This window comes from Papio anubis, chromosome 19 (genome assembly GCF_008728515.1).
Source record: "Papio anubis isolate 15944 chromosome 19, Panubis1.0, whole genome shotgun sequence".
Lineage (NCBI taxonomy): Eukaryota > Metazoa > Chordata > Mammalia > Primates > Cercopithecidae > Papio > Papio anubis.
The window spans coordinates 10,458,997-10,478,044 of record NC_044994.1 but is presented as its reverse complement, the minus strand read 5'-3'; the positions used below and the strand labels follow the sequence as shown (position 1 = coordinate 10,478,044).

The window sequence follows — 19,048 nt, the reverse complement described above, 5'->3', positions numbered from 1 at the left end:
CAGTCTGGGCAATATGGTGAGATCTTGTCTCTACAGAAATAAAAAAATAAATAGCCAGGCGTGGTGGCGCGTGCCTGAGGTTTCAGCTACTGAGGAGACCGAGGCAGGAGGATTGCATGAGCTCAGGAGTTGGAGGCTGTAGTGAGCCATGGGTGCACCACTACACTCTAGCATGGGTGACAGAGTGAGACCTTGTCCAAAAAAAAAGAAAAGAAAAACAATTCAATATAAAAATGGACAGAATGGCCAGGCGAGGTGGCTCACGCCTGTAATCCCAGCACCCTGGGAGGCCCAGGCAGATGGATCACCTAAGATTAGGAGTTCAAGACCAGCCTGACCAACATGGTGAAACCCCGTCTCTACTAAAAATACAAAAAGTAGCTTAGTGTGGTATGCACACCTGTAGTCCCAGTTACTTGGGAGGCTGAGGCAAGAGAATTGCTTGAACCCAGGAGGTGGAGGTTGCAGTGAGCTGAGATCACACCATTGCACTCCTGCACTCCAACCTGGGCAACAAGAGCAACACTCTGTCTCAAAAAAAAAAAAAAAAAGACAGAAGGCTGGAATCTGCACTGCAAAAGAGGAAACTCAAGTGGCCAATAAGTGAAGATATGCTCAACTTCAATATTAGGAATAATTAGGAATAAAGAAACAAGACCAGATACATTTCAGGATACAAAATAAATATATAAAAATCAATTGTATGTCTATATGCCACCATTAGTTAGAAAATTAAAAACTTTAAAATTGCAATTTAGCTAAAGAATAATATTACAAAAATATTATTTACAAAATAATCATAATCTTAACTAATAGCAGTAGTTTTTGAAGGGGAATATGAGAAAGAGGATTTTTTTTTACAACCTGAGTTTAAAATGTATATGGATATGCCAACCAATTGGATAAGCTAGATGAAATGGACAAATTCCTAGAAATACACAACTTACTAAAACTCAATCATGAAGAAATAGAAAATCTGAATACAGCTTGTCCTAGTCAGCTTGGTCTACTATAACAAAATGCCACAAACTGTCCTGATTAGCAATTTCCCTTTCTTCCTTTCTTCCTCTCCTCTGGTTTCTTCTCCTTTCCCCTCCTTTCTTCTCCTTTCCTTTCCTTTCCTTTCTCTCCTTTCTCTCTTTCTCTTGTTTCTTTCTCTTTCTTTTTTCAGGGTCTTGCTCTGTCACCCAGGCTGGAGTGCAGTAATACCAACACAGTTCACTGCAGCCTCTACCTCCTGGGCTCAAGTGAACCGCCCACCTCAGCCTCCTGAGTAGTTGGGACTACAGGTGGGCATCACCACACCCCACTAATTTTTGTATTTTTTGTAGAGATGGAGTTTTGCTGTGTTGCCCAGGCTGGTTTTGAACTCCTAGGCTCAAGTGATCCACCCACCTTGACCTCCCAAAGTGCTGGGATTACAGGCATGAGCCATGGCACTAGCTAACAATTTCTTTCTTATAGTTCTGCAGATTGGAAGTCAGATCAGGATGCCAGCAGGGTTGGATTCTTGCTGAGGGCCCTTTTTCAAGTTTCAGAGAGCTGACCTCTCCCTGTATCCTTACATGACAGAAAGAGAGTTAGCTCTCTTCCTCTTCTTATAAGAGAACTGATCCCCTCATGGGGCTCCTCAGTATCTAATTACCTGCCAAAGGCCCCCATTAGTTAGTTTTGACATTTTTGAACTTTATAGACATAAAAAAATTATACTTTAATGGAAGAATCTTCTCTAATTTATTTATTTCGCTTAACGTGCTTGGAGATTCATTCATATTGATGTGCACATCAGTAGTCATCCATGTTCACTGCTGTATAGTATTCCATTGTGTGGATGTACCACAATTTATCTATATTACTTTTTTTTGTTTTGTTTTTGAGACAGAGTCTCACTCTGTCTCCTAGGCTGGAGTTCAGTGGTGCGAGTTTAGCTCACTGTAACCTCTGCCTCCCAGGTTCAAGCGATTCTTGTGCCTCGGCCTCCTGAGTAGCTGGGATTACAGGTGCATGCCACCACACCTGGCTAATTTTTGTATTTTTAGTAGAGATGGGGTTTCATCATGTTGGCCAGGCTGGTCTTGAACTCCTGACCTCAAGTGATCTGCCCACCTTGGCCTCCCAAAGTACTGGGGTTACATGCATGAGCCACCATAGCCAGCTTTATCCATTTTACTTTTAATAAAGATTTCAGTTGTTTCTCATTTTGGCTATTATAAACATCACTGGAACTTTTTTGATTTTTTTTGAGACAAGGTCTCACTCTGTTACCCAGGTTGGGGTACAGTGGTATGATTGCAGCTCACTGCAGCCTCAGCCTCCTGGGCTCAAATGATCCTCCCACCTCAGCCTCCCAAGCAGCTGGAACCATAGGTGCATGCCACCATGCCCAGCTAATTTTAAAAATTTTTTGTTGAGATGGGGTCTCACTATGTTGCCCAGGCTGGGTACCATTTTAGTATAAGTCTCCTGATGCACTTGTCCAAGATTTCCTTAAGGGTATATATCTAGGGGTGCAATTGCTGGGTTTTAGAGTATGCACCTGTTCAAATATAAATAGTAATGCAGGCTGTTTTCCAAAGTAGTTGAACCAGTTCAGACCCTATCTTAGTCTGTTTTGTGTTGCTTTAAAGGAACACCTGAGGCTGGGTAATTTATAAAGAAAAGAGGTTTATTGGGCTCATGGTTCTACAGGCTGTACAAGAGGCGTGGCCCCAGCACTTATATCTGATGAGGGCCTCAGGCTGCTTCTACTCAGGGCAGAAGGCAAAACGATGCCAACATGTGCAGAGGTCACAAGGCAAGAGAGGAAGCAGGAGAGTCGGGGAGTGCCAGGCTCCTTTTTAACAACCAGCAATCATGAGAACAGAGTGACAGCTGACTCCCTTCCCCAGAGAGGGCAATAATCTGTTCATGAGGGACCTGCCCCATGACCCAAACACCTCCCATTAGGCCCTTCTTCCAACCTTGGGGATCCCATTTCAACATGAGATTTGGAGGGACAGAGGTCCAAACGATAGCACAACCTACCAGAAGCACATGACGGTTTCTCTCCATAGTCTCACTAGCACTGGGCATTGTCAGACTTGTACATTTTTTTCCATCTGTCAGGCATGTAGCGTGATCCAACTGTACAGATATTAACTCAGGAAGTGGGTATTAACTTGTACTTTCATGATTATTAATGAGGTTGAGTGTATTGACATTTATTGGCCATTTGATTTTCTTCTTTCTTTGAAGTGCAGATTCCGGTTTTTTGTCTATTTTTCTACTGGATTGTTTGTCTTTTTCTTGTTGATTTGTTGTCGTTGCTGATTTGCTAAGTTCCACTATACATTCTTTCTCAGTTATTTGTTGCAACATCTGAGAGGGCCTGGAGGCACCGGAGAAGCTTCAAAGAAGGGCTGAGGACCAGGGTCCTGTAGGTGGAGCTGAAGTTCTCCAGGCGGTGGGGCTTATCCCTGCCATCCCACACAGAGGAGCAGCTTGTGCAAGGATTTCATTGGCTGAAGGGCCTCCAATCACACATCACTGGAAAGAGGTAGAAAGGAGAAAGAATTGCTTTCTCCACTCAGCTTTCCCAGGCAAATTCGATGTGTTTCTGGCTTGAACATTCCTGTTTGAAGACTGCTTACAATGTGGATTAAATGGATTTGTGTATCTCCAGTTGGGGCTTTAGCTCCACCCGGAGTCTTTGAAGACTTATCGCTGAGAAATTACCACAGATCTCTGAGGAGGAGACTGGGGCAGATTGGAGGACAGCATCCTCTAAATGAAATCATTTTCATGGTCAAGACTTGCTCGCTTTCCTTTTTTTTTTTTTTTTTTTTTGAGACAGAGTCTCGCTCTGTTGCCCAGGCTGGACTGCAGTGGTGTGATCTCAGCTCACTACACCCTCAGCCTCTCGGGGTCAAGCAATTCTCTTGCCTCAGCCTCCTGAGAAGGTGCCCGCCACCATGCCCAGCTAATTTTTGTATTTTTAGTAGAGATGGGGTTTCACCAATGTTGGCCAGGCTGGTCTCAAACTCCTGACCTCATGTGATCTACCTAACTTGGCCTCCCGACGTGCTCCTTTAAAATTCTGAAGTATCTTGAAGAAGTATTTGGAACCTCAGCCTAACAAGATTATTCATCATGAATCTGCCCTTCAAAAGATATAATTTATTTGTATTTCTCTGGGAATCATTTAGGAACAGCAGTTCAAAGCTTGAAATGAGTTTTCTTCATTTGTTATCTCTCACAGTTGACAGATCTCTCTTGCTAAGCTGCAATTTGGCAGTCCTTGGTTCTTAATCCCAGCTATTTAAAAGTACAGTTAAGGAAAACTGTAATTCTGAGGCAACGCATGTTTTGAAACCTTATTTGGCCTCTCATTATCTCATTCAACGGGGCGGGAAGCACTCAGGCTGGGGTCACATGCTTGGCCTAGGGAGAAGGTGATTATTCTGTCCTCGGACTGACCAGGCCCCGGAGTGGGACAGGAACGGCTGAAAATAGTCATTTCTTGTCTGCATCGGTAAGGCAGGAGGGTGTCTGTAACACAGGGTCACTGACAGGTAAGACGGAGACAGAAGGTGCCCGGAGGTCGGCCTCAGCAGGGACAGTGCATGTGTTTGGAGGACAGTTGAGGAAGCCCTAAACAAAGCCTCACAGAGCTTTAGCTTGATTACAGTTGTTTACAGTTGTTACAGGAGAAGACTGACGTGTATTCTTCTGTTCAAAGTTTGAGTTTTCAACTCATTTCTGAGTTAGCATTTCTGGATCTTAGTTCTCATCCAAATCAAGTGTCGCTTCACCCCTGTATATTATTATGTGTGTTAATTTGGTCAACTGTCTTGTAAAAGTCAGATGCCTGTGTGCATGTTCTCACTCATTTGACCTATGTGATTAAACAAGTGTTATGCACCAGGAACTGTGCCAGGCATAGGGATAAAATATGAATGAGACAAATAAGAAACAAGTTTTTCTTCTGATGAGTCTTTGTTCAAAGCTAATAGCCGGGGCTGGGTGCGGTGGCTCACTCCTGTAATCTCAGCACTTTGGGAGGCCAAGGTGGGCGGATCACATGAGGCCAGGAGTTTGAGACCAGCCTGGTCAACATAGTGAAAACCTGTCTCTACTAAAAATACAAAAATTAGCTGGGTGTGGTGGCACACACCTGTAGCCCCAGATACTCGGGAGGCTGAGGCAGGAGACTCATTTGAACCCAGGAGGCGGAGATTGCAGTAAACTGAGATTGCACCACTGTAGTCTAGCCTAGATGAAAGAGCAAGATTCTGCTTTAAAAAAAAAAAAAAAAAGTAATAGGAGGGCACAGTGGTTCACAACTATAATCCTGGCCCTTTGGGAGGCTGAGGCAGGAGGATCACTTGAGGCCAGGAGTTGGAAGACAGCCTGGGCACTATAGCAGGACACCATCTCTATTTAAAAAAAAAAAAAAAGGAAACACTGGTGTCAGAGGTCAGAACAGATGTGACTTTGGGGTGGCGTTGACAGTTGGAAGGAGCCATGAGGGGCTCTCCGGGGGTGGTCGTGTTTTGCTTCATGATCCTGATGCTGGTTCCGTGGCTATGTTCACTTTGTGAAAATTCATTGAGCTGATCACTTACGATGTCGCCCAGGCTGGGTACCATTTTAGTATAAGTCTCCTGGTGCACTTGTCCAACATTTCCTTAAGGGTATATATCTAGGGGTGCAATTGCTGGGTTTTAGAGTATGCCCCTGTTCAAATATAAATAGTAATGCAGGCTGTTTTCCAAAGTAGTTGAACCAGTTCAGACCGTATCTTAGTCTGTTTTGTGTTGCTTTAAAGGAATACCCGAGGCTGGGTAATTTATAAAGAAAAGAGGTTTATTGGGCTTATGGTTCTACAGGCTGTACAAGAGGCAGCTGAGGCGAGAGGATCACTTGAGCACAGGTGTTCAAGGTTGCAGTGAGCTGTGGTTGTGCCACTGCACTCCAGCCTGGGCGACAGAGCGAGACACAATCTCTTTTTTATATTTTTTTTATTTTTTGGAGACAGAGTCTCGCTCTGTTGCCCAGGTTGGAGTGCAGGGGCGTGATTTCGGCTCACTGCAAGTTCCACCTCCCAGGTTTACGCCATTCTCCTGCCTCAGCCTCCCGAGTAGCTGGGACTACAGGCGCCCGCCACCTCGCCCGGCTAGTTTTTTGTATTTTTAGTAGAGACGGGGTTTCACCATGTTAGCCAGGATGGTCTTGATCTCCTGACCTTGTAATCCGCCTGCCTTGTCCTCCCAAAGTGCTGGGATTACAGGTGTGAGCCACCGCGCCCGGCCCAACACCATCTCTTAAAACGAAAAAAATCATCACATGATTTGAACTAGCAACTTTCTGACCTCAAAACTGTTTAAAAACCCTAAAAAAAATTCTCAAGCAGGGAAAATGAAAAAACTAAAACAACATAAACATGCTATGGACAGATCAAAGCTGTTACTATCTTTGGACTAATGGAAAGTACAAGGTGAAATGAGCGTTTCCTATTTAGAGAGTGTCGAGGGGTCAAGGAGGGCCCTGCCTTCATTTTGTATGCACTTCTTACATGTTTTTCCCTAACTTTAAAAAACACAAAAACAAAGTATTTGATTTCTTAAATCTTCTGAGGTTCTGCTTTCTAAAGGGCTTTTTGGGGGCAAAACGATGCCAGGATTTCTGGGAAAAATAGAATATTAGAAAAAAAGATACTTTAACTTAGTTCCAATGTGTTTCAATCTTAAAAGGCTGTACTACTTAAACACTGTACTACTGGGGATTCCAATTTAATAAAGCTTTTTTTTTTGAGACGGAGTCTCGCTCTGTCGCCCAGGCTGGAGTGCAGTGACGCGATCTCGGCTCACGGCAAGCTCCGCCTCCCGGGTTCACACCGTTCTCCTGCCTCAGCCTCCCTAGTAGCTGGGACTACAGGCACCTGTCATCATGCCCAGCTAATTTTTTTTGTATTTTTAGTAGAGACAGTGTTTCGCCATGTTAACCGGGATGGTCTCGATCTCCTGACCTCGTGATCTGCCCACCTCGGCCTCCCAAAGTGCTGGGATTACAGGCGTGAGCCACCGTGCCTGGCCAAAGCTGTTTTTAAAATAAATGTCTGTGGGCCAGGAGTGGTGGCATGCACCTATAGTCCTAGTTACTTGGGAGGCTGAGGTGGGGTGGATCATTTGAGCTTAGGAATTCTAGGTTGTAAGGAGCTCTGATCACGCCACTACACTCCAGCCTGGGTGACACAGTGGGACCCTGTCTCAAGAAATATATTTGTGGATAGTAGTTTTCTAATGTAAATTTTATCAAAGTATAACATTCTTACCAAAAATCAAAGTGCCTGAGTAGCTGGGACTACAGGCACATGCCACCACGCCTGGCTGTATTGTTTTAGTATTTTTTTTTTTTTTTTTTTTTTTTTGTGAGATGGAGTCTCGCTCTGACACCTAGGCTGGAGTGTAGTGGCTCACTGCAACCTCCGCCTCCCGGATTCAAGTGATTCTCCCTCCTCAGCCTCCCAAGTAGCTGGGATTACAGGCACCCACCACCACGCCTGGATATTTTTTGTATTTTTAGTAAAGATGGCGTTTCACCATCTTGGCCAGGCTGATCTTGAACTCCCGACCTCATGGTGCGTGCCACCATGCCTGGCTATATTTTACTCTTTTTAAACAAAAATTGTTCAGGCTGGGTGTGGTGGCTCACGCCTGTAATCCCAGCACTTTGGGATGCCAAGGCGGGCGGATCATGAGGTCAGGAGATCAGGTCCAGGGCATTTAAATAGACTATAGCACCACGTGTCTGTATTCTTCTTACTTAGCTCCTGAGGATGAGTTGAGAAGTATGTCTCTGATGATTAACTTTTAAGTAATGAAGTCTACAAAGATAAAGCCAAGGAAAGCACATGCAAATATCCAGCTTCATCCACAACCAACTAAACCACCGAGTGTGAAGTGTTTATTCAACTTAAAAAACATATATAAACTTCAAAAGTTACCAAAATCCATAAGGCAATAAGAGAAGCACCTGTCCTGGATAGAGTGATGACTGACAGTCCAGCTCTGTCTACTTTCCTGACTTTACTAGTGCATTGATACTTACTGATGTAGCCTTTATCAAGATTTGTTAAACAAACATCGTGTGGCTTTCAGTTCATTTTGGGTCCTTTAGAATCACCGAATAATTTATTATCCAAAACTAGGCACTTTTGAAGATGAAAAGACACACTAAAGATAAGTAACAGTGTTACTGACCTGCAACACAAGCAAACTGAGACTGACTGGGCAAATCAGGACATCTGGACACCCTACTTTTCTTTGGGAGAAAACAAACTAGAGTCTTTGGGATTTTTCCCCACCAGCCTTTACTGTGTCTTTTTAAATTTTTATTTATTTATTTATTTTTTTGAGACAGCCACCTCCTGCGTTCAAGCAATTCTTGTGCCTCAGCCTCCTGAGTAGGTGGGATTACAGGTGCACCCCACCACACCTGGCTAATTTTTGTATTTTTAGTAGTGACAGGGTTTCACCATGTTGGTAAGGCTGGTCTCGAATGCCTGACCTCAAATGATTCCAAAGTGCTGGGATTACAGGTGTGAGCCACCGTGCGTGGCTCACTGCATCTTTTCACAGTGGCATATCCTGCACCCTTTCCTGAAGTCCGTTGCTCCTCAATCTTACCTGGTTACCTGCCCTCCCTCCCTCCTGGCTACTGCAGGGCCGTGTATCTCAATCTAGCTAATCTACCAGCCAGCCCTGCCTTTCTTTATTTATTAAAAACATCCATTGTACAAGGTCACATTAACTATTCCCATTCCCTCTTCTCTTGCAAATCACATTCATTTTGGATATCATGGCTGATTTAAAGCAAAACCAAACCAAACAAGAAAGAGAACACTCAGCTCAAACCCACACTACTCCACAGTCTTTCCTAATTAATGTCCAACTTTTCTGATTGCCTCAAGGTCGATTTCTTCATCATCACCCAGGTACACAGGTTTTTACTATGCTGTCTTCTATTTGTTGAGTGTAATATACAGTGTTCCTAAGTCACTGCTTATTTTCATATGTCTGTGCCTTACTCGTCCATTAAGATGAGACAGGACTAGAACTGCTTTTCTCTGGCGCCCAGATTGCCTGGTACACCGTTCAATATGCAACACATCCTCAATATTCTTTTTTTGTTTTTAAGACTGAGTCTCACTCTGTCACCTAGGCTGGAGTGCAGTGGCACTATCTCGGGTCGCTGCAACCTCCGCCTCCCGGGTTCAAGTGATTCTGCCACCTCAACCTCCTGAGTAGCTGGGATTACAGGTGCACATCACTACGCCCAGATAATTTTTGTATTAGTAGAGAGGGTTTTCACCATGTTGGCCAGTCTCGTCTCGAACTCCTGACCTCAGGTGATCCACCCGCCTCAGCTTCCCAAAGTGCTGGGATTACAGGCGTGAGCCACCGCATCCAGCCCTCAATATTCTCAATGAATAAAGAAATCTTTTGACGGCCACAAAATTCCAAGAACTTTTCTTCACCTCACCCACCCCCAGGTGGCATTTACTTATTATTCCCTGACAGTTGAAATATAATTAATTCTCATTATTCTTGGATTCTTTATTTGTGAATTCACTTACTGAAATCTGTAGCCTCAAGAGTGACATTTATGGCACTTTCATGGTCGTCTGTGGATATGCACAGAGCGGTGAAAAATGTGTTGCCTGATGTATGTGTTCCCAGCAATGTACAAGGAAACCACACCCTGCCTTCTTGTTTCAGCTCACACCTGTAGATAAGCATCCTTTCACGGTAAATTCAGTACTATATTTTTTGCATTTTGTGCTTTTTGTTGGTGATTTTGTTACAGTAGTCAGTCGGGCATGAGCAGGGCAGGAGAGAGCTCCCCTGCGGTGCCCCCCAACACACCGGGAATGTCCGGCGACCATCAGATGATGGTTCTGCAGTTGTTAATTGTCTCTCTAAAATAATAATTGGTCTCAGCCAGAGCCAGGGAAGGGCAGGCTCCCAATAGATAGACAACAGCTGAAGGTGGTGCTCAGCAGCTTCCGGATAAGATCTCAGGAGTTGGGTGAGTGGGCTCAAGCATGACCACAAGACAAGATGGCAGAGTTTAACTGCAATATGACCTTCTGTATTAGCGACGGTTCCCTAGAGGGACAGAACTATATATAAATATATATGTATTTGATTAAGTATTAACTTACATGATCACAGTGTCCTGCAATAGGCTGTCTGCAAGCTGAGGAACAAGGAGAGCCACTCTGAGTCTCAAAACTGAGGAACTTGGAGTCCGATGTACGAGGGCAGGAAGCGTCCAGCACGAGAGAAAGATGTAGGCTGGGAGGCTAGGCCCGTCTCTCCGTTTCACGTTTTTCTGCCTGCTATAATAGCCAGCAGCTGATGAGATTGTGCCCACGAGATGAAGTGTCCTCCCACACATCCTCATCCAAGTTGCAGGGTCCCATTCTTTTCCAATCAATGCCCTCACTTTAACAGTAGACACCTGGCAAGGCTGTGCATGCACCTTTCATTGCAGGTCAGCCACTTGCATGATAAGAGCTTGTGTCTGTTTTTCCAGAATTTCAGCTCTTTCTCTACAGGACATAAAACTCTCACTCGGGGCAATCTTAGCAGATTTGAGGCTCGGTGTTGATCCTGGGTGTGTCTGTGAGGGTGTTGCCAAAAGAGATTAAAATTTGAGTCAGTGGGCTGGGGAAGGCAGAGCCTCTCCTTCTGCCTTATGCCCCTTAGTTGAATCCTTTCTTCTGAGGAGGCAAGAATTGAGGTTGCTGCAGACCCCCTCCAGATACAGATTCATCGCCGGTAACAACTCCACTGTTTAAAATGGCTCCCAGGCATAGTGCTGAAGGACTGTGTAATGTTCTTGCACAAGAAGGCTATGATGTGCCTTATGGAGAAAATGTGTGTGTGTGTGTGTGAAGCATCATTTCCACATGAGTTATAGTTGCGTTGGCCACGAGTTCAGTGTTAATCAAAAAGATATATTAAATTAGGTATCTTTAAATAAAAACACACATAAAACAAAGTTCTGTATTGCTTGATTGACAAAAGCACTTTTTGGCCAGAGGCTTGTAAGAACCTAATGCTGTATTTCTCCTAGAAGCAATTGTTCGATATTTGCTAATTCGGTGTTCACGGCAACTTTATAAAACGTAAATACTGCAAATAAAGAGAACTGACTGTACTTAAATAAACATTGTTTAGAATTGCCCAGTCTGAAATGTTAGAAAGAGTTAACTTGTTCATGACTAGTCCATCCTATTCTGAGTATAGACCATGATTGTGCTAAAATTTAATACTTTATTTCAGAATCACCAAATACATTTTGCCTATTTAGATTCCAGAACAATCAACTCACATTCCATAAATAAATGATGAACTACAACATAGTTTGATGTGGCTCATGTAAATGAAGACATTATTGCCTATGCTATTATAGCTCTCTTGGAAAGAGACACGCAAAAAAATTCTAAGAGCCTATTTTTGTCAGTTATTTCTTATGATGAAAAAAATGTGTTCAAAACCATACCATAAGTGTGTCAGCGATGACATCTCAAATGCAGTGTATGGCATACTGTTAACTGTAGAAAGTATTCTTAGATCTAAGAAACATCTGAAAAAAATTAAGGGATATGGGAGTAACTGATTTCATCTTTTTGAGGAAGATCTTCACTGTTGAATTGCCCAATGATCTGAATTTATTTATGCAGCATTATTAATCTCTCAAAGAGCTCATTGACTTGTTCTAAAATAAATTCCTTTGCTGTATAGAGGATAAATTTTCTAAACAATAAGCTGAGCTACATGCTTTCTCTGGGTAGCAGCAGTAAGAAAACTGGGCTAGAAGTCAGTATTCTTGTTTTTCTAGACAAAGTCTTCTTCTGTCACCCAGGCTGAAATGCAGTGGCACCATCTCGGCTCACTGCAACCTCCACCTCCCAGGTTCAAACAATTCTCCAGAGTAGCTGGGACTACAGGCGCCTGCCACCACACCCAGTTAATTTTTTGCATTTTGATTAGAGATGGGTTTTGCTATGTTGGCCAGGCTGGTCTTGAACTCCTGCCCCGAGGTGATCTGCTCTCCTTGACCTCTCAAAGTGCTGGGACTACAGGTGTGAGCCCCCAGAGCGCAGTATTATATTCTGGACAATCACACTGAGGGCTATTCTGATTGAGTTATACACATGCACTCTTTACACTTCATGTTTGGAAGGAACTGCAGTAGATGGTCAGCTTCCATGTTGACTGGAAAACAAAAGAATGATACAGCCCCTGAACCTTACTCCAAATTTGTTATTGTTACTGATGTGAGTATGTCAATAACAATGGTGAATATTCATCCTCCTTTCACTGAGTGCCAGGCACGATGCTAACAGTTTACATCTGGCAATCCAATGAATCCTCCCCACAGCCAGATGAGTGATTCCAATTTTCAGAGGAGAACATGGAGCATAGAAGAGTGTATTGCTTGTCCAAGATCATTCAGCTAAGTGGGTGAGGGTGCCGTATTTTGAACAGTACACTAACGCTACTGCATGAATTCCGAAAACCCTTTTTTTCCATGTGATCTCAATTTTTCAGTTTTGAAACTCTCAGGTGATAGTGTACAATGTATTAAGGCACACGCCCCTAATCAATGTAGAAACATTTCCTCCTGGCATCTCTCACGAAAGATGATTAAAATAACAGCCATAGCCGTTAAGAGTGTCATCTAATCAGTCAGTTGATAAGGTCTGTCTTAGGTTCAAAGGATAAGGAGATTTTTGACTCCTTAGCTTTGTATAGCAAAGGAGATATTTACAAATAAGTAAGTTAAAAAAAACTGAAGAGGGCAAGTGTTCTTTGTTTGGATTTGATTTGTTTGGTCAAAGCCTTTGACAAGAAAGCAGCTGTTATTTATAAATGTTGAAGTCTGGAGTCTCACTGAATTTGTTCTGGGCCTGGTGCAGTGGCTCGTGCTTATAATCCCAGCACTTGGGAGGTCAAAGCAGGTGAATTGCTTGATCTCAGGAGTTCCAGACCTGCCTGGGCAACATGGGAAAACCCTGTCTCTACTGAAAATACAAAAACTAGCTCGGTATGGTAGTAAGCACTTGTAGTCCCAGCTACTCAGGAGGCTGAGGTGGGAGGATCACCTGAGCCCAAGAGGTCAAGGCTGCAGTGAGCCCTGATTGTACCACTGCACTCCAGCCTGGGTGACAGACCCAGACACTATCTCAAAAAGAAAAGAAAAAAAATTTGTTCTGAAGGTCCCTCTCCAACACAATGCCTATTTCAAATGGAGCTAAACAAAATTGTATCGCCCACCCCTGGCATTCCAGAACACACAACAGGCCAGATGCTGCAGCCAGTTCATTTTTTCTCGGGATATTTCTCTCTCCCTACTAAACTGCATTGTTTTTAAAAGAATGAAGGATGTCTTTTATTCAAGATATCTAGTCTTCAAGAACTTTCTTTTTCCATCATTAACTAAGCAGAACTAGGAAGCAATAAAGATACCTAAAAGTACACTAGAAATCCAGGGAACAGTTTTTTTGAACTCCAGAAAGTAAAGAGCCGAGGCGGGAGGGTCGCCTGAGCGCACGAGTCCAAGACCAGCCTGACAACATAGTGAGACACCCATCTCTACAAAAAAATTGAAAAAAATTAGCCAGATGAGGTGGCATGTGCCTGTAGTCCCAGCTATTCAGGAGGCTGAGGTAGGAGGATTGCTTGAGCCTGGGAGGTGGAGGCTGCAGGGAGCCATGGTAGCACCACTGCATTTCAGCCTGGGTGACAGAGCAAGACCCTAGATCCAAAAACAAAACAAAACGAAAAAAAAACGGATGAGGGATCAGAAGGGCGGAAAGCCCAGGCTAATCTCATGATTCTTGACCACATCCTAGATGCAAATCAGTTCATCTTGATCAAATGTCCCTGCGCAGTTGGCTGGGGTGCGGCTGGGGGAAATGTATTTGCCTGCTGCCTCAGTGACAGTCACCCTCCTTTTCCAACAGGCAATGGAGGGGTGGAGAGGCTCACCACTTCCAAGACAACCGTCCCTAAGCACGCACAGAGCCTGATGAACAGCTTATGTCATGATCCACAAGTGAATGAGAGAATGGATTGTATGAATGACCCATTCATAATGAAGTAGTTCTTCCTTGAATTTTTGCTTTAGGTAAGTTGGTCACACAATCAAGGGTGTGTGTCCCAAGTTACTATGGGACACTTGTTTCCAAAGCAGAAGAAATTCCTTCAGACTGTTATAGAAAACATAGTTTTCAAGTGCTCATTTAAGGTAGTTGGCAGCATGGAAACAGTTCATACCTGCAGCTTTCTGGCAGCATATCCACATCATTGTTCACGGCAGGGATCAGAAGTCCTGCCCAATTAGTCTGTTTCTTAATGTGCTGAAGCTCTCTATCCTCCAGAAGCTCTCTATCCTCCAGAAGCTTCCCTCTGTCTTGTTTCTTGTGCAAGGCATTTTGGTTCCTGAGTTTGTTGCATCCCTTCCTCCAGCTGGAAAAGAGAAAAGAAAGAGGGTCTCTTGGGATCTTGGCCTCAAATCAAGAAATAACCTTGCGGCTGGGCACAGTGGCTAACACCTGTAATCCCAAGACTTTAGGAGACGAAGGCAGGAAGACTGCTTGAAACCAGGAGTTCAAGATCAACCTGGGCAACCAAGTGAGACCCCGCCTATCTCTACAAAAAATAAAAAATTAGCTGGGCATGGTGGTGTGTATCTGTACTCCTAGCTGCTTAGAAGACTGAAGTAGGAGGATCACTTGAGCCCAGGAGTTGCAGGCTATAGTGAGCTATGATGGCGTACAAAAAGTCAGCCAGGTATGGTGGTGTGTGCCTGTAGTCCCAGCTATTCAGAAGTCTGAGGCAGGAGGATTGCTTGAGCCCAGGGATATCAAGGCTGCAGTGAGCCATGATTGCACCACTGTATTCCAGCCTGAATGAGAGAGCAAGACTCCATCTCAAGAGAAAAAAAAAAACCAAAAAAGTAAAAGAAGAGAATAATAGGCCAGGCACAGTGGCTCGTGCCTGAAATCCCAGCACTTTAAAAAGCCAAGGCAGGAGGATGGCTTGAGGTTAAGCACTCAAGACCAGCCTGGGCAACATGGTGAGATCCCATTTCTACCAAAAATTCAAAAAATTAGCTGAGTGTGATGGCACACACCTGTGGTCTCAGCTACGCGGGAGGCTACGGTGGGAGGACTGCTTGAGCCTGGGAGCTGCAGTGAGCCATGATCACGCCACTGGACTCCAGCATGGGTGACAGAGTGAGACCCTTTCCCCCAAATAAATAAATAAATAAATAAAAATACAAAAGAGGGAAGTAACCTTCTGAAAGTCAAGAATTTTCTGTCTTCCCAGGGCAGGCCCACAAAAACATACATGGGCTTGTGTCTGGAGAAAGATGTGCAATAAACATTAGCTCACTTAGTTGACTGTCCAGGAACTCTAACACCCCTCATTGCATGGCAGTGCCTGGAAGCCCTCCAAACACAGGCCCCGTGTCAGTGTGGGCTCACTCACGAATCCTCAGTATTTTTGCACAATGCCTAGCTTGTAACAGATGCTCAGAATGAAATTTGTTTACCGATACATGCTATTGATAGCTGATTAAATATAGTATTGTGGTCATCTCAATGAAAAGTTGGTCCTTACACTCTTGGACAACTTCCTAGTATAACTTTGATTTGACAGAAGAAACAGATTGACTTGATCAGCTCAACGCACTTTCAAGTCTGAGATTTACCTGTATCAGAGACACGTTGGAGTTGTTCTCTGCTAGTTGTAGACACACACAACTTGTGCGTTTCCTCCATTTTTTCTCCCTCTTCCTCTTCTTCATTTCTATGCTCTGTTTCTACTCTATGAGTGTTTACGGCCGAGAGGGCGTTAGGACAGGCAGGATAGGGAAGTCACACAGAAAGATACAGATTGGGTTACGAAAGACAGCTTTTTATCCCATTCTGTTATTTCCCCCCCGACGGTGGCTCTTTTGAAGGCTGGGATGACTTCAGTCCACTATTTGCATGATCTCCCGTTTAGAGTCCAGGGACAGATGATGTCCTTACATGGTATAATCTTCTGCTTGGCCCTTGTAGTTTCTGCTTAGGGACTTCTCTTTCTTTCATCTGCAAATCAAAAGGTCCAACAACACCATCAAAGAATATTAGAAACAAAATAGACCAATGGCTTCATTTAGTAGAGTAGGAACACAGGAAATGTTTTTAGTTTTTATTTTTTGAGACGGATTTTCACTCTTTTTGCCCAGGCTGGAGTGCAGTGGTGAGATCTCAGCTCACTGCAACCTCCATCTCCCTGGTTGAAGCGATTCTCCTGCCTCAGTCTCCCAAGTAGCTGGGATTACAGGCATGTGCCACCATGCCCGGCTAATTTTTTTTTTTTTTTTTTTTTTTTTTGTATTTTTAGTAGAGACGGGGTTTCACCATATTGGTTAGGCTGGTCTTGAACTCCTGACCTCAGGTGATCCACCCGCCTTGGCCTCCCAAAGTGCTGGGATTACAGGCGTGAGCCACCCCGCCTGGCCCGCAGCAAAGCTTTATTCACTTAACAAGTCATGGCCAACAGCGTCTGGTTAGCTCACAGAGGCCACAGTTTATCTGTGGAGTCTGGTAATCATGTCACTCACGACCCTGTACATTAATTAGATGCAGCAGGTCATCTCAAATACATAGCTCTTTCCAACACCCCTTAGAATACAGCACTTGAGTGTGATTTAACATTCCAGTACTTCATCCCAAAAAGAAATTGGTGGAGATTGGTGTAACTCAAGAATAGGCAGAAAACATACAAGAAAGTTTAAGACAGATGTCTAACGGTGCCTGAACTGTTGAGAAGCAAAGGTGAGTAAATGCCTTAGTTTCAATAGAAAAAGAAAGTTCACAGTAGGACCTCAGCAGCAGAGGCTGTGAGATCACCTTTCAAGAATTGTAGAGCTGGACACCGAGCTGCAGCAGCCACTGGGAATTGGTGGGGCTGTGACTTGTCCTGTCCTGCCGCCCCCCACGTGGACTCGGAAACTATAGATGATTCCTAAGGCAGAGACGGGTAAAGAAAGAAGAGAACCAGCGTTCATTTCCCCCTGGACTCTGTAAGTCCATGGAGGTGGTGGGGGAATGGCCGTGTCTTGCCCGAGGAGGAAATCCGAGTCGAGCCCCCACTCCTCTCCCCGCGGGACTGATAAACGTGTCCCTCATTCGCCCCGGGAGGCTGGCACCCAGGCACGACGCGAGGACAGCCAGACTCGCCGACGGCGGCCGCGTCCCGAGGGGCCGGGAGCGCGCCTGTTGGAAGGTGGGAGGCGGAGTTGCTCGGCATCTGGGAAGAGACCAAAGGAATGAGTAATTGGAAATTCTGTAACATAGACCCTTATCCCAAACCCTTTAGTTCTTCCACCCCAAGCCCCCTGCCGAGAAGCGAAGGGACTGGAGACAGGGAGACGTGGTGGAGGGAGAGTCACGTTTCGGAGAGGGAAGTGAAATAAAGAGGGCGGCACCCGGGGGGACCTGTGCGTCATTGAGGGACCGAGGAGAAGCGCAGGGCGCACGGGGCTGCAAAAGGAGAAGTAGGAACGAGAAGCCGGAGGGGGCGGCCGCAGAGCGCGGGTTGGAGCGCCGCGAAGCGCCCGAGCCTTCTGCCTTCGCGGGCGGCGCCCTGGCCGCCAGCAGCCTTGTGGCCGGTGCCCCGATCCGCCGCGCTCCGGACCCGGGCAGGCGGGAAGCGCCCGCTGCGCGCAGGATGTGGCAGCCGACACAGCCCTGGCCCCGCGCGCCCTGGCGCTGGGCGCTGGTGCTGCTGGCCCTGGGCTGCGCGGGGCTGTGCCATGCCGGCCCGCAGCCCGGGTATCCCGCGCGGCCCAGCGCTAGGAACAAGTAAGTGTGCGCCCCTCTGCTGGCCCCAAACCGCCTACCCCTCCCCGGCCCCTAGTCGAGCCCTGGAGCTGCCCTGCCAAAGACGACAAGCGGCAGCCGGGGGTCTCCCTTGGATTTCCCCGGGCGGCTCCTTCTCTGGGTGACCGCGCGCTGCGCCGCCGGCGCCTCAGGCAGAGCTGACTCCGGGGGCGTGGGCGCAGAGTGTCCCGCAGACCCGGGTGGTCCGAAAACGACTCCCAGGAATTCCAGGAGCCCCTGGGACCGTGAGTGCTTTTCTTTCCCGTCTTGGTCGGGTCCAGGCGCGCGCTCTCCAGAGGCGCACCCGGGCACCCTCCGGCGTCTGCTCTGTGAAGCTCCCGCCTCCGCAGAGGGCGACGGCCCTCCCCCCGACCCTCGCTCGGTCTGGGGCTGCCGTCCCCTCTCCCCTGGCCTCATTGTTCTCCAGGTTTACACCGTGCCCTTCTCCCTCTCTCTCCTGCACCCCAGGAACTGGTGCGCCTACATCGTGAACAAGAATGTGAGCTGCTCTGTGCTGGAGGGAAGTGAGAGTTTTATTCAGGCTCAGTACAACTGTGCCTGGAACCAGATGCCCTGTCCGTCCGCGCTGGTGTAAGTCCTGGAGCCGGGGAGCGGGCGGGGCGCGCCCGGGCCGGGGCGGTGGGGGTGGGGTGGGGTTGCCGCGCTGGGCTCCAGTCCTCCCGTAAATCTCTTCCAGATCCGGTGAAAACCCAGCAGCGGAAAAGCGCTCAGAGCGCTGCGCGGGGCACGGGCCACGCTGGGGTGTTTAGGGAGCGTGTGCTGCCCGAGTGAGCGGGTAGGATGCGCACGCCTTGCGAGTGTGGGGTCGCGGGGGCATACGAGAGGATGAACACAGCTCCCACTTCCACTTCTGTTTTTTCCCTTTCAATGTTTGTTTCTAACATAAGGCAGCTGAATCTAATTAGATCCATATTGTGTGTTCTGGGGCACACAGAAGATTCCAAAATGTATACTGCTAAAGACTTTTCAATGTAGGATTCGCTGAGAGGTTTGGCTAAGTAGTGCTCTAAAACAAGTGAGTTCTGTCCATATGTCCCCATAAAACGGAATCTTCCAATCTTGTAAGATGTCTGAGCTAAAACCGCAGGAACACTG

At 46.0% G+C, this 19,048-nt stretch overlaps 1 protein-coding gene and 2 long non-coding RNA genes across 6 annotated transcripts in view; 2 read left to right on the top strand and 1 right to left on the bottom strand.

Moving 5' to 3' along the window:
• The first annotated feature begins 4,383 nt into the window (after window positions 1–4,383).
• LOC103879587 lies at window positions 4,384–14,823 on the top strand. The gene is made up of 3 exons (XR_640274.4): window positions 4,384–4,550; window positions 14,018–14,181; window positions 14,523–14,823. It is a non-coding gene; the product is annotated as an uncharacterized LOC103879587 (long non-coding RNA).
• LOC116271453 lies at window positions 14,177–17,043 on the bottom strand. 2 transcript variants are annotated; one of them, XR_004180028.1, is made up of 4 exons: window positions 16,961–17,043; window positions 16,094–16,153; window positions 15,772–15,887; window positions 14,177–14,522 (listed from the first exon to the last, which is right to left on the bottom strand). It is a non-coding gene; the product is annotated as an uncharacterized LOC116271453 (long non-coding RNA). The 2 variants fall into 2 exon arrangements; XR_004180027.1 differs by having other exon boundaries at window positions 15,772–16,153.
• Window positions 17,044–17,635: 592 nt separating this feature from the next.
• Window positions 17,636–19,048, top strand: part of EMILIN2 (elastin microfibril interfacer 2) — a 60,177-nt gene continuing 58,764 nt past the window's right edge. For 2 of the 3 annotated variants that reach the window (XM_009192481.4, XM_009192480.4), the window contains exons 1-2: window positions 17,636–17,914; window positions 18,401–18,523. In XM_009192481.4, the coding sequence (XP_009190745.2) occupies window positions 17,781–17,914; window positions 18,401–18,523 (257 nt within the window). In that variant the 5' untranslated portion in view covers window positions 17,636–17,780. Of the gene's footprint in view, window positions 17,915–18,158; window positions 18,178–18,400; window positions 18,524–19,048 lie in introns of those variants that run through there. The other variant, XM_017951590.3, reaches the window with a different exon arrangement.